The following is a 22,510-nucleotide window of genomic DNA, read 5'->3' as shown; positions in this document are numbered from 1 at the left end:
ACCTCACCACTCTCTCAACAAAAAATGTCTCCCTAACATCTGATCTAAATCTTCCCTCCTTCATTTTAAAGCCATTCCCTCTTGTCCTATTACCATCTACCCATCTAATTCAAGAATAAGCAGACAAGACCTTTATCTTCTAGGAAGAGACACCTGCTACAGCCTTTCACAATCTCATGTCTTCATACTCTTTATGTAGCCTCATAAGAACAGAAGCAAGAATAGCTTTCAAGGGACTGTTTATTACATTATCTTAACAAACTGTTACAAGAACTATTGAGTCACAGCCTGAACCACTGATTGATTCCTTGGGGAATGGACCTGGTCAGCCGTGGGAGCACAGGTGAAGGCAATTCAGCTGTGTGGCCACTCTTATACCCCATTTAAGAGCTGATTGCCATTAGGAAGATTGTTGTTCCATCTCCTGCATCACCATTCCCCCATGTTGTCTTTCTGACTGTTACAGCTACCCGTTGCATTACACATAGGTGTGCAAACCTACTGGTAGTGGGGGTTTAATGCAATATCTTTACACTGCAATGCAGAGACAGTTTTAATCTCATTATTCTGTTTGCTCTGAAACACCAGAATTTAAAAGATATAAATATGCCATTCAGCCATATAGTACGTGGCTGTTCAAGATAGGTAGAGCATTCCTACATATGCTACCACTGAAGCTGTCACATAAATCTGTATTTTTAAATAATTACATTGGTTGTCTATATTTGAGTTGTTCACTGTTTTCTGCAATTTGTTTTGGTGATATGTCAGTTACATTTAAGTCATCATCTGATTTGATTGTCTGCATCAATTTAATGTATATCACACAGACTTCAATCTGTTCTGTCAGTTTCAAGTGTATTTCATTTCTGTGATCTGTGTCATTCCACTTCAGTGTGCCATCAGCCCTGTTACATTTGCACGTCCTTTAGCTTGCTTTCAGTTCTGCCTTCTCTTGGTCTATTAATGATAAACAAAAGAAAGTCTTTTTTGTTGCAAGTTTACATTTTGATCAATTGCATACTCTAATCATTAACCCAGAATACTCGGTTTCTCCATCCTATCTCTCTATTATCCAATGGAATATATTCTGTGTGATCTTAATTACCCAATGGTTTGTTGTTGCTGCTGCATTATAGATACCTTCTGAAATGATATGTATGACAGATACGTTCTTTGCTTAGCAGGGACAAATAGGAACTTACTTAAGTCTCTGATTGCAAGCCTGCCACCTTTCTCTGAGCAACAGTGGTTTCATCCTTCAGTAAAACTTGGCATATTCTTTTTCTATTTGTGAAATCTGCTATGGTCAAAGTGTGGAGGCTCTAAGCAATACACGTTGCTTTACTAAATATATACCTGCTTGGGTTAAGATAAGATGTAGCAGAGAAGCTCGCTAGTCATGAGCCAATATCCACCAAAAAGAAACCACAAGAAAAACTTTAAATATGTGGAACTACAAGTTAATTCTCATTTATTTTCATACAATCTATGCTAACAAAGGTTTCATGATTTTATTTTGGTGGTTGAATTACATGGTGAGTTCCTTGTGCAATTTTTTTTCAATTAAAAAAAATAATAATTTTTAATTTCTCATCAGTTGTCATGTTGTTAAAAGTGTTCCTCAATACTGCAACCTGCTGTTCGTTGCCAGTACTACATAAACATAACTGATTTCAGAATGCAAGGTAACACAATATAATACAATCTAATTGAAACTGAGGCTAATAAATCAAGTAAAATAAGAGAGTGAGGTTTCCAAAAACCAAGAAGCCTACATTGAAATTGGAAGAACACGGCTTGGAAGCACACTGCTGCCAGGCAGTGAGAGAGCAAGCGTCACTTCCATGATGTATTTTCCTCTCTGACTGTGAGGTCCTCTGGGATGTTTAGTTCTTTTCTATGCTCCACATGATGTCATGATATAAAATACCAATAGCAAAAATTACAAAACCATGACACAAGCCTGCGTGGAATTCTGGAATTCCAGAATTAGAAATACCAGGAAGGCTGAGAAGTATGAACCAAGATAGAATGTGATCCTCATTAAAAAAAAAAAAAAGAAAGGCATCAATGTTGAAATGCCCTGCATGTTTTTCTAATTTAAGTCACATACAAATAGATACTATAATAAAGGTGCATAAAAAATTTCAGAGACCAACACTGCTTTTCCTTGTGGTATCAAGGAACATATTAGCCTACCCTGAAATGTGTATCTCATTACATATACCTTTTCTTCCATTTTAAATGTAATAACAGAGTATTTGTATAGCAACAGGATTATGTAGCACTTCACAAATTAACTTTGCTATGTCAAAGCACAGCAAACTCAGTAAGTGCTTAAGGAAGCAATCTTTATTAAGCCCTTTAGTTAGGTAGTAAAAAAAAAGTTGTGTTTAATCTAACATTTAATTTCCACCTACAGGGTTTCCAATAAGGCAATGTAAAGGATATCCAACCTCAACAAGTGCTTTTGTTGCCAACGCCTACTGCAGAGCACAGTGAGGAGGCTGCCAAGAAGAGTTTCAGAGTGGATGAAGGCCCTTCACCAAAGGTACCCCAAGAGTTGTCTGTGCTGGTAATGGGAAAAACTTTACACGTTTGTCACTCTTGGCTGAAGTATCACATTTAACAAAAATTGTGTTTTCTTCAATTCTGGTGACACGTGGGCATCAGCAGATAATAGTTTTGATCTGACAAACATATTTACAGTATTGCATATAGCCATGTTTACAGCTAGTTTTTAAATGCCCCTCGATGCTCACAAAAACACTACCTGTCTGAGAGAAGCTATTGCCATATGCGTGTGGAGGATCTATGTATTCATGTGGCAGACAGAGTAAAGCAGTTACTGTTTGTTTTCTTGTTAATATTTTCTAAGGTCTAAAGACTGGTTGTGAGCAGGCACGGACAGACCGACTATCCACCATTTTTGCCTCCAAATATTTTCCAAGTTTTAACTCTTCATGAGAGACTGTTCTTGTCTTGCTCAGGTAGGTGACCTTTTAAACTTATTCTGCTTTCTACTTCATTGTCATTATTACTAGATGAAATATGACTAATACAGCATTTTGTATGGGTATTGCCTAGGTAATACTTATCATATTCAGCCTACTAAAGTGGCCATTTGCTGCTGTTTTTGAGAGGTTTGAGCTGTTTCCCTTTGATTGTATGCTTCTTTTAAAAGAAACGATTGAATTATTATTTCAAAAGAAACATCTATAGATGCTAAAAAACATCATATCTTGTATTAACTCTAGTCCTCTGTGTTATATCCTGCCCATTCTGTATGTATCTGAGTCTGTGATTAATAATGAACACTGAGATTTTCCCTCCCAGGAACATCTGTGTTATGCCCTAGATTTTTCCTACACAAAATACCACTTGTAACTCATATTTTTATGGATGAATGTACTGCAGTGGCACTGAGAAGGCATATTGATTAGTTTTCCAAAGTAGGTACCTTTTGAGCTGTAATTAAATAATATAAAATCTATAAGAACGTGGCACAGGGAGGGATCAGGGTCAGGAACTGTGATCTAGTTCTGTTGTGTTTGTGGGATTTGTTTTTGCTTTTGTTTTTTTGCCTGGCATTACTTTAATCCAATCCTGATTGATGCCTCTCAGTGATTTTACAATTTAACTACAAAATAATAACAGAGGAATTGGCTCTAAGTACTTGTTTCTTGTGGGTGGGAATACTGATTTGCTTTGATGAAAGGTCAGAATCTGATCAGAAAAAGTACTGGGGGGAGAAAAAGAATATTATTTTTTTAAAAAGTGAGTCTTTTCCATTCTCTAATGCAAAGCAAACTAATTTCTGAAAGATCAGGCATACCCTATTCTGTCAAACCCTACCCTAGAGAGAAAGCTCTTCCATCATATAGTTGTGTTGCTTTATGTTGCTTAAGTACAATCCAAGACTACCACACAGAAGAGATCAATAAAGCCATCTGTCTCAATGTGCTGTCCTTGTTTCTGCTCAAAGCCCAGAGATACAGAGCCAACAGAATGGTCTGCAAGGACTCAGCGAGCCTCTGAATCAACCAGTTTGAGTGTGCCACAGGCTGCAGAACCTCTGCCTGAGAGGTCTGCCAGGCAATCTCTAGTGAGCTACTGCCAGCCTTTATCCAGCCATGCTTTTGAGACTGTCTATCCATACCATCATCTGTTATCTTTTCAACATTCACTGATGAATTCCAATCTACTGTCACACAGATCTTGTTCTTCCCACAGAAACTGCTGTCATTATTTTCTGTCACAGGAAAGATGGAGGTGTCTTTTGCCTTACAGCTGAATGTCCTGGCTGCCATTGACTTGACTCAGCTTCCTTCCTATGATGATTCATCTGAGCCAAGCCTTGCCATGGGTTTACGTAACTTTTAAAATCAGACTTTTTCCAAGTTAAGGGAACTGGCGCCCAGGTCTGCATTCTCTTAAGAATGACCTGGTGTTATCTTTTCTGTCCAGTTGCTGGGAACTTGCTTTTCTTTTCCCATGGTGGAAAAAAAAAAGTATCTGAATATCAGAGATACTAGTCTCTGTGGAAAAGATAATGCAGATTACTTCCAGATTATTTTTAATCTGTGGAACCACAGGGAATTATAGATGCTCTTCCTTTATCATCTAGATTTGTAATGTGTAATATGTTGGTTCTTCCTTACCATCGCTTCTTTATAATTAAGAAATGAAGAAGGAGCGATGAACAGTGGCAACTTTTGCTCTTTAATTTTCCACATGCAGTATCTCAGTAACAGGAGGAATGTCATCTGAGCTCCTCATCCTAAGAGCTTCTGCTCTAAAGCCAGGCTCATTGTTATTTGTCTAATTTTCCATGGTATCTTTTCTGCCTTGTTTGGTTTTAGTGCAAGCTTCCAATTTATTTATGGTGAGGGGGGAAAAAAAAATTAAAAACACAGGGAAAGTTTATTTTTTCCTTTCCACTGTTTAAGAGCCATTTAAAAAACGTGGACTGATGTGAGAAATCATCATAAATCTTTCTCTTCATTTTTTTGGGGCAGTATAGAATGTAGCTCTTATGAATAGCTGATTTACTTTCAGCACTGTCAGAGTAAGTTCACGAATGCTTTTGGATTGTTCAGGTGAGTTGTTCAGATAAGAGCAGGTCTGTTGCAGCTCAGCATCTTCCTGGATAGAGTGACCTCTCATGGAAAATGCTGGTACTCTGAGAGCAAGGGAGCAATTTTTCTCAACTAGATTTGAGAGTAAAATAATAATGGTATCAGTAAGAAAGTAGTAGCAAAGTTGCTATTAGTTCTATGTATTTTTCTAGCTGTAACATCATGAACTGCCATAGAATTTAATGTAATGATTAAAGATTGTTAAATTAATTAATTTAATAAACAATAATTCAAACATAGACCAACAGGTATCATTAAACTGTATCAAAGATTTGCTGTTCACAGTCAGCTGGCTGGTGAACATGCTGAGCTCGAAAAAAGCAAGGGAGAATTCCTTAAGAAACCAATACTTATGCACAAAAACCTTTGTATCATCCTTCATGGAATTAATTGATAACTTCTCACAAAGCAGACCATTTAAAGTCTCCTGATGTTGTGTTCTGTGACTATCCTGTGGCTGTGACAGCCTAGAAGCACAGGCCCTCCTCGGGCTGCTCTGCTTCCTGGGTGCACGCTGCATATGCTGCATTATGACAGACTGCAGATGTGGTTACGTGGGCTTTGTGAAGCTGCTCTACTGCCTTGGCTACACACAGTGACTCAGACATCAGGTGATGGTGCACACAACTGGTCTAGATTTGATTCAATAGCATTAGCACATGTTAACAATGATAATAATCAGCCCTGCTTGGTGGTTGCAAAAAGGCAGAGTAACAAAGGGTACAAGCGAGATGTGGAGCAAAACCATTAGCATTTTGTGCTTCTTGCATTTCATTGATATATATGATGTAATACATTTATCATAATAAATGTAATACGTTTATCATTATTCTCACTATTTGCCCCCTGCACTGCAGCACTTAAAATACTAAACTGTGGTTTTGTTTGATGCCTCACCTTATTTATACTTTAATCTTGTTTAAAATCCTTGGGGGAGGGGGAGGGGAAAAGAATAATCCAACAAAATGAGAATATTCCTTGAACTGCTGTCACAAAGCTAGAGGAAAATACTTAACAGTGGGATAAATTACATTCAGCAGTAGCATAGAAAATAGATTATTGCCTCAAGCACTGAATACTCCTCAGCTACAGCCTGACTGCACAGAGTAGTACTGCTGTAGTACTGCAGAGTACAGGCTGAGCTCTGCCAAGTGACTGCAGCTGAGAAGCCTGCCTGGCTGATTGCTCTGCCTGTTCTGTAGCTGGACCAGATGCACTCTGTTGAGCTCATGAATTAGAAGAGGCTGAAAGCAGCCTTGACTGTGTTCATACCACTGTACAGAAAGGATCAGATGAACCAGTTAAAATTATAGTAGCACAACAACAGCAACAAAAACCTGAAGGGCAAAAGAGTTTTTCCTCAGGGATTCAGTGAGGGCTACAACTCAAGCAAGTAAACATTAAAAGAAATAATTCTACAGAATACTTTCTTTTACCATATCTAAATAATAAAGTAAGTGCAAAAGTAGATTAAAGCCCTATCCCTTCTGCAAGTTTCTTTCTTAGTATGTTAAGTCAACTTGTGGCTAATACTTTACTTTTCAACATATGGAGGCAAGGGCTTTTATATCCTTTATAGAAAAAGCGTACTCTTATAGCTTGGCAAGGCAGAAAAGAATGTTGGAAATACCTTAATGTTGTGACACGCGTGTAGTATATTCTAAAGTACTGAATTAAGTTCTGCAAGGTAGATAGGCATAGCCACAATCATTAGTCTGTGCAAGAGGAAATAGAAGCACTGAGATTATCAAAGGTGATTTTTTTATTTTAATATAAAACCCACGCAGTTCTGTATATATACACACAGTATATATAGAGATAAACTGTGAAACAAGGGACAAATCAGAACAGCAGTGCTACCATTGAAGCAAGTTTTATCAGAGAAAGCATGGAGAAGTCCCATTGATTGTTACTCGAGGCTTTTAAGGAAGCTGAAAAACACAAGCCTTTCATATTCCTTGCTAGTTTACAATAAATTAAATTTGGCAAGCTTTACTATGTGTTGAAAAGCAACTACTGCCTAACATGCATAACATGTACCAATATAGTAATTGCCATTGTGCATTTTAAATAGAGGAGAAACAGATGCAAGCAAAGCCCTGAAAAGAGTAGAATCTTGCCCAGTTATGTCACTAATATCATAGAAATATTTGGATAAGTGGACTGGGACAGCATCTTACTAGGTAAGTGGTAGTCCAGCATTAACAGATCTTTGCAAAAGGGAGTTGCCTGGGCTGGGAAGGAAATGCTAAATAGAATCCTACTCTTCTGTGTTTTCCCCTACAGCCTGGTAGTCACTGATGTACTCACAGCCTCACTACAGTTCCTGCCTGGCAACAGCTAAGCTCTCAGATCTCTACATGTATATATATATATATATACACATACATATATATATGTATGTATATATCTACATGAGTAGGAGAGAACAAATTTGCTATCAAGCTACTCAAAATAACAAAACAATGTATGTAAGTTCTACAGTTTTAACTGTTAAGTGCTGGCAAAAAGACTGCAGTGCTGTCAGGGCTCCTCAGGACAGCTGAGATTAAAGAAATCAAAGGAGGAATTTGCTGGCCAGGTCACTAATGAGTTTGCAAACCCAAGCTGCTTAGGAGGAAGTGAAATGAATAGCCAAATGAAGTGCACCACGGGCAATGTGGGATTTTGAGGACTAGGATAACCATAATACAACTGTCAAATGCTAAACATCTTCAGACCACCAACATTCATCATTACAATCAAGGCTTTATTGCTATTCCTAACATGTGTGTGTCCTCCCTCTGTCCAGCTATAAAATCATCTGAGTCTGCAAATCAACTTGTTTTGGTTGACTATGCATAGAACAGAGAGATCAATCTATTGGTCATGGGGATCCGGGTGTCTACCCATGGGGAATTTGCTATGAAACAAATAATGAGATCAGAGGAGTCAAATCCCAATCTTGCTGAAAAACAAGCAATGCAAGTAGGTAATGACAGGCACAGTTCCAATGCTATACCCTTCTGGAATACAGTACTTCTTACCTGAATTATATTCTGCTTGACCTCAGAATTCATATTCTTTATATCAGCCCACAGGAAAGCAAGCTGAACTTCAGCTGGCTGAGATCTCCAGTTGCTCTTGTTGTCAGGATGCCCTCTGTTGCTCAGACTGCAGGCAGAGCTGCAGTGTCAGAAGAGCTGAATTCTGCTTTTTTTCCCAGTAGTTTTGCATCATAAAGTACATCGTTTAGCAGAGCCTGATTTTCTGAGGTGCTCTGTGTTTATTATGCACCTCTGTTTATTCATGTGGAATGAAAGTCTCTCATGTTTGATTCAACTAACTGTGACTGACTTTCTGTTTTAGCTCAGCTGTGCTTAGTCAAGGTAGAAAAACCAAAGCATCCACAAATAAAAGGCAACGTTGTATTACAGCTGCAAGCTATTTATTATAACAGCATATTTGTATAGACCCTACACATTTTAAGGCTACTCTCTGCAAACTCAATCATAAAAAAGAGAACACATTGAAGTGAAAAACAGTCAAAAACAGCATTTCACAGGAACATAATTTAGTCATACATGTCATTTACGTCACTGTTAATCTCCCTCACACGGAGTGGGTCCCTACAACAGAACATACTCTCTATGAAGAGCAGATGGGTTAACATATCATTTGCATCAATCTAAAAGAAAACCTTCCTACTCAACATATGCTTCATTCCCACAGATAAAAGGTTTGGGGATTTTCACCCTCGATGTACTTGATTCATGAAAACACAGGAAGAACTCTTCAGGTGCAGCTCCCCGAGCACCTACACAGCTTAGATTTCAATATAAGGATCTGTATGGGAAATTGGTAATCACAGCCTGAACCTCTGATTAATCAGCTGAGGCAAGCATCGGGTCAGCTGCGGGGGCACAGGTGAGAGTAATCTAACTGTGCTCCAGGAATGGGTGGAGCTTGACTCTACCTCCTCTAGACCTCATTTAAGTGCTGACCACTACTAAGGCAGCATCTCTTGGAGGTTGCTCCTTGGTGGAGATTGCCTCAGTGTTTCCCAAAGGCATCCATATTGGTGAGGTTTTCCCTATAAATAACCTTTTGAATATCCATTACCATCTTTGTATTATTCTACCTTACAGGCACTCACCACAAGAGAAAGAGGGCAGGCATTCCTTACTAGGGAGTTATTTCTTTATAACAGTGAGCAACTTAGCTTAAAAGTGGGCTGCTCTGGACTTCTGCAATGGCTCCAGCCCCTGTTAAGGGCCCTGTCTCCTTCATTGAAACACAGCTGTGCTGAAGCTACTCAGTATCTAACCAGGAGGGAACTATGCTAAGCCAGGACTTGCGTTTTCTGACCTGGTTTTGTGCTCTTCCTGACCCACCAATTCTCCGTATGGAAATTACGCCCAAAAGTGAAAGCAGGTGAGACTTAGAATAATTCACTCAAGCTCCTCAGGGCCTTGAAACTGGTCCCTAAGCAAAAAGGACTTCTACCCAAATCCTTTTCACAAACAACTTAAGAGGCAAGACAGACAAGATGAGCAGAATTCTGAAGGCATGATCAACAAAGTCACTGCTCTATGATGAGCAACAGGTAGTTAGGATCAATCTGCTAAATGTATCTTGCCTGTCTTATATTAGCTTCACTGAAGTGACACATCATAAGGCACCAACAAAGACAGCTTCCATATCCTAACATTACACCTCAGCTTTTTTGTGTTATATTAGTTTTTCTACATGTACAAGACCTGAGGTTATCCTACATTTCACTAATAAGACTGTAACAACATAATATTAAAGGAGTGAAAACTTGCATGCGTGGATATCTAGTTGCTTAGCCCAAGATTTTAGAAAACAAAGAAAACACAGAGCACAACCCACAGATAGAATTCAGACACTGCACTGATCACAACACGTTCAAAAAACTGGTTTAGAAACACGCTAATTTGCACCATATTAGCTTTCCATCTGAAGTTGTATTTGAGTGTGTGTTAATAATCATAAAATTTTACCAATGAAGAAGTTTTCTCTGTTTCACTGTTTCTTAAACTTTTAGTTCCTATTTAGGCTTCTTGGAGCTTTTCCTCCCAGGTGGTTCCCTAGATGCCATCCAACGTAAAGAAAAATCTGAAAGGATGCTTAGTCTTCAAAATGCTGAAAAAGTCAAGGAAATGGTAAGCTTTGGAACCCACCTTACAGGTGCTAAACCTGTATCACCATCACAGGAGGGCAAGAGTGGCTATAAGTTAAGAGAGCTATGATTAAAGAATGAAAAAAGAGAGGAACATTAAAATTAAGTTGGACAAGAAACCTGTGATGAATTAATTATAGTTCAGTTACTGCCTGATTTCCTACAGGCTTTAGCAGCCGAGTTACTATAGGGCTGATAGAAAGCTGGAGAATTGAGCTTGCTTAAAATATAATGCTTATTTGCTGCAGACTACGACGCAGATACTGACTTCAATGAGATAAGAGGCTCACCTGACTCAGTCAGCTGCCCAAGTGGTTACTTCCACTGGTTCTGCTGGATGTATTTCCAACAAAAAAGATGTACGTCAGAGTATTTCACAGAGCATCGATTACATCTTTGTTTTTATTTCATTTGTTTGGGGGCACGATCCGAGCGGGAGGATGGAAGGAAGGAAGGGCGAGTGGGAGGTGAAGGGAAAGGGAAGTTAAGGTGAGAAGAGAGAGGAGTTATTTCAGTCTGAAGTTGTGCACACACAGACACAAGATGGAATTCCAGCTTAAGACATCATCAGCTTCAGCGCACAGGAGAGAAGACGTTTTAAAATAACTTTATTTTTGATCCTTTCAAAATTATGATTTAACATTATCAGAAATGAAATAAGAAACTTAACCAGCATCTTTAGTTTTAAAAGCATTTAATGACATAGCATATATTTAACAGATAGGGTAAAAGTCTAGAGGTACAGTTCGATACAACTGAAAACCAGTTCCAGTACTACTCTTGACTACAGGCCCAGTCATTGAAAGTTCATTCCTATTAAATGTAGTTTTTGATTGTGCAGTAAGATGAAAATCGTTCATTACAATAGTTACAGTGACAGAGAAATGCACACTATGTATCAAAGAGCAAGGTAATGTAGCAAAATTATAACACGCAGTGCTGCAGCTGACAAGCAAGTAACCATTTGAGTAACATTACTTTTCCAGTAAATGCTTCAGTTCCACTTTTACACTTATCGATGACTTTATAGGGTTTATTATACATCTAGTCTTATTATACTTTGTACTAGAATTATCTGAAACATACAATATAATGTATTTCAGCAAAAAAAAAAAAAAAAGACCTTTTTTTTTTTTTTGAAATTACAGATTATTTAAAACTGTTATCAGCCTGCTTATCCATCTCAGATAACATTCTCGTCTGTCGTACTTGATGCAGAGAAGCTTCAGGTTGTGTTAATAACCAACGCCGGGATATAAATGGTTTGTCTGTAAGTTAATGCATACCTGCACTCTGTTACAGGAAAGATAATACGCTACCGTTTTAATAGATGTTAGAGTTGAAATGGGAGGCTCTACCAGTCAAAACTCGGCCTAACAACCTTAAATGGAAGTGAACGCTTTCTGATCATGTGTACGTTGGTTTTTGATGCGCACAGTAGATTTGAAAGCACCGCTGCCTTGCATACCAATAGCACTAGGAGTGGGTTATTTTCCAAGACAGCCTCACAAAATTGAGGAACAGTTTAAATAGTAAGATCTAATCTACACTAACTTCATTTAAAAAACAAAAACAAAAACAACCCCCCCAAAGCTGGTCCTCCCTTCTCCTACAGAAGCTGCCCAATGCACCTCATACACCTGTAACTTTAGATTCTTTTTTTTGTTGGCTTTTTATTTCAAAATGCTCCATAAATTAAAAAAAAAAAAAAAAAAATGTCAATCACATTGAGGAACATGAGGCACAGAGAGTAACGTATTGGTTCTGAGCTCGCATGCTGGAATTCCACTGGAACGGTCAGAGAAGTGCAGTGTGTGGAGATGGAGTTCACTTCTTTTTACCAAAAAGGCTGAATCTTTTCTCTTTGTCTTTTTCTTTGTCTTTCTCTCTCTTGCCAGGACTGGACTCGCTTGTTATTGTGACACTGGCAGGCAGGGTCTGGGCACGGCTGGAGGCTGGAGTGCTCTGAGTGGTTGGGGACACTTCGATTTTATCAGATGAGATAGCTGATGTGATGGCCTGAATCCACGTGTTCATCTCCTCCTTCAAGAAACCCAAAAGGTAGAGAGCTGTTACAATCCTTGCACCACACTCCCCTGCTCATTCGGCATTGCAGATGGGAAATGGACAGAATTGGGGAATGAAACACAGTCCTAACTCATCACCTGGCACTCCTCTGGTTATGCACCAGCAGAACTGTCTGCTTCAATCTGTATCTGAGACCTTCTCAACCTATGCATTATGCACACACACATACATGACTGCATACCAGAACGTAAAGTGTACTCCTAAGCTCTTGGCAGTTGTTTTGTTTTATTTCCCTTTGTCCAACAGCACAGAAGCCATATCAGTAATAAACTGAGAAAAACAAACTTACATCGTCTTTGGCTTGGAAGAGGTATTCATTGCCGTCAGTCAATCTGTAGAGAGAACAACCATCACAAATCTAGGTTAGCAGTAGTCACAGTGGTTCCGTTCCTGCTTTTTTAGTACATAAACAGACTGAGACATCCAGGAAAATTGTAACATCTCTGTACACACAAATACGTGCCAACAATTAATGTTTTGGTATCTCATACTGCCGTGCAGATCCAGCCACCATTATATTCTCATCTCTCTACATGCTTATGGTGGCATTAAGTGTTCCAGTACATCACACTGCCCTGCAGAGGTCGCGATCTTTGGCAGCTGATGACTTATTTCAGTTCTTGCTGTTTCAGGCAGGTCTCTTCTATCTTGGAAGCAACAGTATAAAAGTTTACTCAGTATTTTAGAAGGACAAAAGTCGCAGAAAACACCCAGAATTTACAATGTTTTTGTAGAAACCCATCAAAACTCTGCAGCTGCCCTGCTGTCATACGACGATGACAAGTCAAGGTACCATACTGTACATTGTTCACATGTAGTTGCATCTTCTCACAGTGAAGAACAGAATCTTCCATCTGCTTTATTACTGTGTTGATGTTACTCAGAGAGTTTAACTGGGATACATTCAACCGTTCGTATGAAGATGTATTAATTAAAAAGAAAAGACTGAATAACATCAGATCAAGCATTTGAACAAGGAACAGGTAGGGTCAGTGGGAGCAGCACTGGATCTTTCTCCACACAAAAAATTATCAAATAGCAAAACAAAATAAAGGGGAAGTAAGACGTTTGGAATAATGTAACTATCATAGAATCATAAAATGGCCTGGGCTGGTAGGGACCTCAGAGATCATTTAGTTACAAGCCCCCTGTTATGGGCAGTGTTTCCTCCACTAAATCAGGTGCAAGGCCAGGCTGCCCACGACCCCATTCAACTTGGCTCTGAACACCTCCAGGGATGGGGCATCCCACCTTCCCTGGGCAACCTGTGCCAGCACCTCACCACCTTCTCAGTGGAAAATTTCCCTCAGACACCTAATCTAAATCATCCCTCCTTTAGCTTAAAACCATTCCCCCTTGTCCTATCGCAATCTACCCACACTAGAAGTAGATTTCCCCCTTATTGATCATCTCTCTTTCAACACTGGGAGGCCGTAATGAGGTCTCCCTGGAGTCTTCTTTTCTCCAGGCTGAATAAGCCCACCTCCCTCAGTCTGTCTTTGTTGGAGAGCTGCTCCAGCCCTCAGAGCATCTTAGTGGCCTCCCCTGGACCTGTTCCTAAAGCTCCACATCTTTCCTGAGCTGGGGGCCCCAGACCTGAACACAGTACTGCAGGTGGGGCCTCACAAGGGCAGAGTAGAGGGGTGACGATCCCCTCCCTCTCCCTGCTGCCATCCCTCTGTTGATGCAGCCCGGGATACTGTTGGCCTTATGGCCTGCAAGTACACACTGCTGGCTCATGCCCAGCTTTTCACCCATCAGGACCCTCAAGTCCTTTTCCACAGGGCTGCTCTCAAGGAGTTCTTCTCTCAGTCTACTCATATCTAGGATTGCCTCATTACGCTCACATGGGCCCACATTTCAAGCTTGTCCAGGTCCCTCTGATTGGCACCACTTCCTTTTGTTGTATCAGCTCCAACACTCAGCTTGATGCAAGCCTGTTGAGAGTGCACTCGATCCTATCATCTACATCACTGTTAAAGACATTAAAGAGTACAAGTCCCATCTATGCCTGGCTTTCTGTAAAAAATTAAGGAAAATATTTCCATTGTACTCTCCATAGATCAGGACTAGGCCTTTCTGTGAGAGATCTGCTCGCACATGAACCTGCAAAACAGAAGCCTCAGCCTTGGCAGAATGGAGCCTCCCAGGTGTTCAACAACGTCACTCTTCTCAGCTTGGAGATGGAGCTTTGCCACAGTGAGCTGGTGAACTCTGAGGATTCTCCTAATGACGTTTCTCCAGAAGGCCTGATACAGGTGTCGGGGTACAGTGAAAGAAGGGCAACTGATTTTTCCGCTTACATTCATATCTGGAACACCTTATTCTGCCCATGAATTGGCAGAGCCAACACACCCACCACAGCTTATACTCATGTAAAGAAATTTCAGCAGGTTTACCTTAGCTTAAACACATGCTTTTTCTTTTTATAGTCGACCGCTATTTCACAGACTGCTTCTTTCAAGCTGACTGGAACCTCACTGTGATAGGGAATGCCAGAAGCAGCAGCTTTTGAATCCTTGTAGAAGCCCATCTCTTGGTTGTTTATGACACAGTACACGTTATGCCATGACCTTCGGGACAGAAAAAACAACAAAAATACTTATAAATCTAATGCTCTTGCTTGGAAAACTGGAGAAATTGAACACAGTGATTGCTGTAAGACAGTGGAGACCAGTTCAATCTGAGGAAGGAAGCACAGGATTCTATGTCCTGCAAAACGCAGACAAAAATTCTCTCATGCAAGCAATGCTTCAAGACAGAAGTCTTGACTTTGAGCCAAATGGAATTAAAGGTTTCCAGAGCACGTTAGCATTTCCTAACAGTGGGTGGATCGTTTGGCAGACTGTGCAGTTTACATACTTGGGAGATAAACTGATAGAGCTTTTGATGACTATACTTTATTGTAGAGGGAGTTCTCATTGTGCTGCAAGCTAGTGAAGAAACGGTGTGTGAAATCCTTGACTGTCACAAATGATTAGTGACATCATCTACCTCATTCTCTAATGCAGTTATAAAAATCAATGGTTAGTAGAAAGAAAGGTCCCTAAACATTAGTATTAGCGGCTGTCGTAACCCCACATTAGTTCTCTGGTGTGAAGCAACTCTAGCTGAAGATAAATGGTAGTCAGTCCTGTAATGCAGATCACTTGTCTTATCATCTACACTTAGCTCTGCTGAGTACCTCAACTCTGACCACATCCCTCAGATGTTGGTGTATCTTCAATAGTCAGCACTTTCTTTTTCAGCCAAGTCATACAACTATTCTCAAGAGCTTTCTCAGGTTATAATGGACCAGCATCTGATCTTCCACTGCAGACAGAAAGCTCAGAAATTCTGCTTATTTGAGAACCGTATAACCGAGTCCTTAGGAATAACGTCAAATAAGGCACACAAAATCATCTTCACCAGTTTTCCCTCTTCTGAACAGATTATAGTGTAGGTGGAAAGTGCTAATGTGCAAGCAGAAGATGTCAGAATAATACGGGCATTTCTGTTCTTACACCTACATGTTTTTCTTTTCTTGTAGTAACGTGAAACTTGAGAGAACTGGAATCAAATCCCACTACTGCCACAAACTCATCGCATCAAGTGGGAAAGTCATGATATCTTTATGCCTCCATTTTCTACCTTCCAAATATAAGCCAATAGCACATTTACTAACACGTATGATTAGATTTGAACCTCACCAAATATATTATTCAGCCATGCATATGCAATTTCTAGAACAGGAGCGTTAGCTTGAAAAATATCTTGGAGCTGTGAGAAGACAATAACAGCAGTGATAACGTTTACAATTACATAATAACAAAATGCCCTGAGTTGGAAGGGACCCATAAGGACCCATAAGGAACACCGAGTCCAGCTCCCAGCTCAACCCAGGATCAGCCAAAATTCAAACCACACATCGCAGCGAATGTGGATGCAATTATCTGCATTACTAAGCAATGATCTTCATTAAACATCAAGTACTCTTTACCTGCTTGAGGCTTTCTTGCCGTGTGTCTCCCATTCGTGTTTACGATGCAAGAAGCCCTCCATCTGAGCGGAAGGAATCTCCTGTGTTTTGGCTGGTAGGGTAGCAGCAGTCTGAGCCTGAATGGCAGTCTTGGTTTTGCGGTCTGCCGTTGGAGAAGGAACAGGACTGGACTCTTTTGAACTTGTCCTCTGTTCTGCAGCTCCATTAACCATTTCGTTTGTTTCTGCAGTTTCTGCCACCTAGGGACAGCGAAAGAAGTGTTCAGCGAGATGCCTCACAACAATGAAGTATTCTGCAGTTAATCTGTTTCCCTGCACAATGTGGCTGTGTATAAGCTTTGCCTGGAAAATAACACAGGCCAATGAGATCTTTCTCATGGAGACACAGAAGGCCAAGGAAATTAGAAGGTATGAATGGATTAGTACCCATTTTATAGGTGGAGAAACGGGAAAATAAGAGCTGCTAAACTTCAGTGTGAATTTTACTGTGCTTTGCTCTGCTAGTCAATTCATAATATTTTATATATAGTTATTCCTAAAAGGAGAGCATTCAATTCTGCTGCTTACTCAGAAGTTTGGAACAGTAACAATCACACTTTCTGCCAACCTGAGAGGAACGGTGTAAGTTATACACATCAGCCACCTTAGGTTCATTTATGACGTTACTGGGGCATAAAAGGCATTAGCTATGAATCAGCAGAAAAATATCTCAAAACTGCCCAGGAGCATTTACAAAAACGTTCAGAATTCCTTTCTGTAAAAGCTCCTTTCCCACTTTCCCCCTTCCCCTAGTGACACAACAAAATCAAAGCATGCAGAAATTAGAGAGATTACACCATGCATTTCATCTCCAGCATCCCAGTTAAGGTATTTGATCTTAAAGACAAGGGAAATGAGGTCATACGTCATTTTATCGGAGTCTTTTTCAGACTTTCATTATTAGGAGGATTGGATTTTTGTTAAAGGAACTGAAAACCACCACAGTCACACAACATCACACAGCTATTTACCCCCAAACAAAGACAGAACCAAGGCCTTGCCCATCACTTGCTTTGTTGATCGCGTTGCCTGTCGCACTGTGATCGAGATAGCCTAGAGAGCAGCCATGATTCCAGCAGCTCTGACTGGTCAAGCTTTCGACGTCTTCAGGAGCCATTCATCCCAAAATCATTTAAATTGGAATCCTAATGGCTATACACTTTTGAAATGCAGCTTGGTCCCAGTTTTTTTGTTTGTTTTGTTTTCTTGTACCATTACTTTGACACGTAGAGCCATTGGTAGCAGCTCAGGAGTTACACAACCAGTGTGTATTATTATTATTAGCAAGTTACTGAAGCTTAGTGCTGCTAACGCTCTAGTAGATTACAAACATTCTGGACTGTTTTTATGCAGACAAGCAGGTATTTGTGAATGGCACAATTATTAGACATTCCCACTTCTGCACATAGCCCGGACAATTCAAAAGCAGCCGAATTATGCAACGTACTAAATTTTGCCACTGTTTGCTAGAACTTCTTGCACCTGCCAAGTATACATTATATTGTACCTCACACCTTTGTACCTCACATATTGACCTAGAAAGATCTAAGTGTCAACTTGCTATGGGTATGGGAAGGGTTGGTTAACTGCCTTTAAGCAATCTAAATTTCCAGAGTACAGACACTACACCACTGAAACAGGGAAAGAATCACAGCTCACATTCCACTTCAGCCATATCTCTTTTACTCTGTCCCTAAAGAAACATAGCCTTACAGCTCAGTTTGTTATAAGAAATATCTACCCTGCACTAAAGATCTACCTATCAAGTGTTAGCCAGACGGAGCAAAAAGTGATGATGCCGTCTCTTCAAAATCAGGGTAAGTCAAAGCCATCAAATCAGGCTATTTCTATCCAAATCTTCAAACAAAAATCTTGCATTAAAGGAGGGTGAGCGGCAGGGGATGATAAACAAATAGACGAGACCGAAGATTATCCAAATGCTGCCGGCACTGCTACTGCGACACAGGTTGTGTAACACACAACCAGTGATTCACCAACGAGTGCTCGATTAATTACTCATCACCGGTGCTGATCACTAATGCCCGACATCCCACATTCAAGAAAAAGAAAAGCCCTTCAGAGACACTCTTCTAAACTGACAGGATCCCTGCCTGAGATACACAAAGCCCTCGTGAGCAGCAATAAAGAATTACTGGACACTTGCATGGTCTGCGTGTTGCACAGACCACCGGCACTCAGCACCTCAGATAAACTACCCAGCGCTACCAGTTAGCTAAACCAATGCTAAAAGCAGGATGTTTTCTGTACTGATACAGACAAGATGTGAAAATAATTAACAGACACCTTGGGGTATCCCTAACAATTAAGCTGAAATAAAAAAAGACGTTCCAGAACAGCAGCCACTGCAAAAGCTACTTAAAGTGTTTCTACGGGAAGTAACGTGTAATTCAGAGCTGCAATCTGCAACCCTATGGTTTTAAATGATAAATGCCAACTTTAATTACACAATCAGACCTGCAATAGCTACTTCAAATGCTACTGATTGTAAAAGGGCTATGAAAAGCTTTATTGATGCTCTTTCAGGTTTTATTTCCTTTCCGTGTGTTATCTACAATTAACAGAAAACAAGCAAAATAAATCTGAATCATGAACAGGTTTGCAAAGATTGTGTAACGAAAATAAGAGAAAAACAGGAGCGAAACAAAATTCAATGGAAACATGCACTGGGCATGCAGAGACAACGCAACAGAAGACAAAACATTAATAGCAAACGGCACTGTTACAACAAAGCGGTTATCACACGTACATGAAAACAGTTGTCTTAATTGTGACTGAGGGGTTAGTTGCAAGTGCTTTAGTGGCTAGAGGCTACTTCTGAGGTATTCTCAACTCAGGGCTGTATAACATGCAACAAAACAGCTGGTGACAACGACTGGAGACGTCCCTTCCATTTTCATAGCGCTTAAAGCAACTTTATATTCAGTTTGTCAACTTAAGTCTCTGCACCATAGCTTAAATAATAGAGACATATTTACCTTTTCAGATGTAAATAAGTGACAGCTTGTATACTGTTCTGGCCCCGGTATCCTTTTAATGTTCTAAGCCAGAACCATGGGCTATAATGAATCAGTAAAATCTTACGCACCCAGCGCTTACAATGATGACCTTAACTGATGACTTAATTCATTTTTCCTAATGATACAAGTATAATTCCCATGTGCCGATGTATCTCTATAAATCACTTTTTACATGCTAATTTTTATCCAGAATCTATCTGAAGGATTTTCAGCCTGTGGTGTCTGAAGCTACAGCTAAACTGCTCTGACAGCTGTTGCAGTCCTAAAGGCACAGAGAGCCGACGCTGGTGTAGGAAGTCACCAGATCATGTGAGTAATTTCATATGGAATTTTTAAAGGCATTAAGGATCTACATCTTGTTATCCTGACAAAAGAATAAAAAACATGCATTGTGAAATGGAAAGTTACAGCAGAAGTATAATGACTGAAGCACATCCTTTTCAATACAGAATAATTGGGCTGCACTCATCAGCTAGAAGTTTAGACTTTGACCAACAGCGTGTCTTGAGCCTCGAGTCAGAAATAATACAGCTGTGTACATCGGATGTATTGCAATACGAGATCCAATGAGAAAAGCTCTTGTGTAAGACCGAAGTGTGGATGGCAAAGATTAACACAGAAATGCATTACGTTTCATGGTAATAAACTTAAAAATGAAAGGAACAGGTGATGTATGAGACCACGATGACCAACAAGATGATGATGATCTGGGGCGTGCTTGCAGGCCACCTCATATTCCCTGCCACAACTACTTAAAATTTCATAAACATTACAATGTACCACAGTTACCTCACTTCCTCCTCAGTATTACACTAAAATACTTCATCTGAAGACAGAAAAAGGCAGAATTGCTTCGTATCCTACAGCATTAACAGAGTCTGTGTGCAGATGCAAAAGTCACAGGGATGCACTATTTGGAAGGTAGATTTAAGCTGAAAGGCATTCCTCCCACAGTCCTAGACTGGGACCCACATTTCCTCTGTGGTGTTGGTAGCTCTAATATCCATTAACTTGAGCCTGCCAGGAGCCTTTCCTGTGCTTAATACGACCTCAGAGAGTGAGGTTCAAAAACATGACATACATCACGAGAGATTTTTGCCCATGATTCTACACATCAATTAAAACAAGCTGGCTTTGCAGGAAGGTAATGGAGGGGTAAAGCCTGCTTTCTACTCTTTTGTTGCTTTAAATACATACACATATTTACTGGTACTTCTACTGCAAGGTTATTGGCATGCACCTGGACTCCACTGGAAGATCCTCTGTCAAAAAGGACTGAAGGGACAATTCAGCCCCCATTATAGAAAATACAGAGCTGGAATCTTAGACCAACGTACTTTATTTCACTTTCAAAGAAAAGCATCACAACCTCTCCTTAACGCTCCACAACCTACCCTCATTTATATCACTTTATCTACAGGGTCAGGAAACAAAATTGCTGTTGCATAAATTAGACAGGACTGAGAGTAAACGGGGCCCCAAAACAGCCGTTCAAGTATGATCACAACTCTTCATAACCACTAAATACCAAGATAAATCTAGAAACTATTTTTATTGCTTTATTTCATGTTTATTTTTTTATCTGCAGTCAGTAAGTCCATTCTACATGGAATGTTATACAGCTAATCTTAAGGCTCTTCATTTGTTGGTAGTTACAAGACCCCCCACCCTCCTAGCCTTCAGTACTGAGCTCACTTGCAGGTATTGTCTTTGGCCTTGTGAATAACTCACTTGCTAATGCAGCTGATTTAATAACGTTGCCGTGCTGAAACCTGTTAGTATAACTCGATGCGTCATACCTGTCAGATTCTAGTTCTCTTCTTCATTATGGTGTAATCTCATTAAATCTCAATTACTCATAATGGTTTAGCTGGAAAATCTTAATACTATTAACAACATGAAAAACTCACAGTAAATAACATGAAAATAAATGTGTCACCTTAAAGCAACTGAGTGTCAGTGGGGAGATTCAAATAAACAAAGAATAAAGTGAAACAAATATATCTCCAAAGAGCTGCTAATTAAATAGAAGTCAACTGATGGGAAGGAAGAGAAAAGCAGCAGGGAAATCTGAAGCCAAAAGATTAAACCAGTACCAGTAAACCATACTGAAAAAAAAGGTGTCTTTTGCTGCAAATGATTGTATGTCACAGTCCAGACCATGAGCGGTCATTGGCTGTCCGTCTGCTAATAAAGTTTTTGTAGTTTTGGTAGGTTTGGGAGCGGTAACTAACCCGTGGAGATTCCTGGTCTGATGGCAAACCATTCTGGGAAACCTGTTCTCCTTTTGTCCCATCCCTGGTGAGAAAGAGGACAGAGAGATTTTATTACACTTCAGAAAGTCGTTTTCTCCTGAGTAAGATTTTCATACTGAATTTTGCATATCTCAGAATTAAAAGGTGCCAAGGCATTTGTTGACAACACTGTAAAGGCCTTTCAAAGATTTCTACTTGCAGTGGCGGAAGCAAAGAAGAAAGGCCCAACAGAGTAAAAGAAACCCAAAGTAGTTTGATTGAAAGAGGCCTTAGTGATAGTTACTTCACAAAGTCTACCACTATCGTACATGTAATTTAATCAATGTTATCACTGCATGGACATGGCCTAAAATCTACCTGTAAATGATGCTCTTTCAAATGAGAAAGACAGGATTGTTTAGAAATATTAATTCATAACACAATAGCTGAAATAAACAGCATTTTTACTTAAAGGCCAGGTGTGTATTAACAGAAGTAACTGCTTCATGATGAAAAATTGGACCATTCATCTTAGCAGTGAATTCAGATGCCAAGGAAAGTCGTGCTCCCCACCCCGACTACATCTAAAACAGGCAACTTCCAGACTTCCCTTTTCCAGTGCATCCCCACCCCAAGAATTCCAACACAAGAAACTGCATGAAGCACCTACTTCAGCTTCCTGCACCACGGGCTTACCATTGCTGCTGGGAGCCTCCATCTTCTGCAACCTTTGGGCTTGGCTCTGGAGTAGGCGGCTTTCTCTTCCTCTCCTCTTCCTCTTGCTGCCGACGAACTTCCAGCAGTTCCAAC

At 40.0% G+C, this 22,510-nt stretch overlaps 1 protein-coding gene and 2 long non-coding RNA genes across 14 annotated transcripts in view; 2 read left to right on the top strand and 1 right to left on the bottom strand.

The window, feature by feature from the left end:
* The first annotated feature begins 2,857 nt into the window (after nt 1-2,857).
* LOC107310767 (uncharacterized) lies at nt 2,858-11,588 on the top strand. 2 transcript variants are annotated; one of them, XR_014944375.1, is made up of 4 exons: nt 2,858-2,993; nt 10,189-10,306; nt 10,572-10,682; nt 11,472-11,588. It is a non-coding gene; the product is annotated as an uncharacterized LOC107310767 (long non-coding RNA). The 2 variants fall into 2 exon arrangements; XR_001553711.3 differs by lacking the exon at nt 10,572-10,682.
* Nucleotides 11,001-22,510, bottom strand: part of SPTBN1 (spectrin beta, non-erythrocytic 1) — a 149,779-nt gene continuing 138,269 nt past the window's right edge. For all 10 annotated transcript variants that reach the window (XM_085542530.1, XM_085542535.1, XM_015856705.2 and 7 more), the window contains 6 exons: nt 22,397-22,509; nt 21,701-21,764; nt 16,391-16,629; nt 14,811-14,984; nt 12,701-12,743; nt 11,001-12,366 (listed from right to left, as the gene is read on the bottom strand). In XM_085542530.1, the coding sequence (XP_085398656.1) occupies nt 12,151-12,366; nt 12,701-12,743; nt 14,811-14,984; nt 16,391-16,629; nt 21,701-21,764; nt 22,397-22,509 (849 nt within the window). In that variant the 3' untranslated portion in view covers nt 11,001-12,150. The remainder of the gene's footprint in view (nt 12,367-12,700; nt 12,744-14,810; nt 14,985-16,390; nt 16,630-21,700; nt 21,765-22,396; nt 22,510) is intronic.
* On the top strand, nt 16,620-21,415 carry LOC116653122 (uncharacterized). Of its 2 annotated transcripts, XR_014944376.1 has the most exons (3): nt 16,620-16,797; nt 19,657-19,775; nt 19,916-21,415. It is a non-coding gene; the product is annotated as an uncharacterized LOC116653122 (long non-coding RNA). The 2 variants fall into 2 exon arrangements; XR_004306496.2 differs by lacking the exon at nt 16,620-16,797 and having other exon boundaries at nt 19,390-19,775.

This window comes from Coturnix japonica, chromosome 3 (genome assembly GCF_054131305.1).
Source record: "Coturnix japonica strain WE chromosome 3, WE-NBRP24, whole genome shotgun sequence".
Taxonomy (NCBI): Eukaryota; Metazoa; Chordata; class Aves; order Galliformes; family Phasianidae; genus Coturnix; species Coturnix japonica.
The sequence above is the reverse complement of the archived record's forward strand: the minus strand, read 5'-3'. Positions and strand labels throughout refer to the sequence as shown.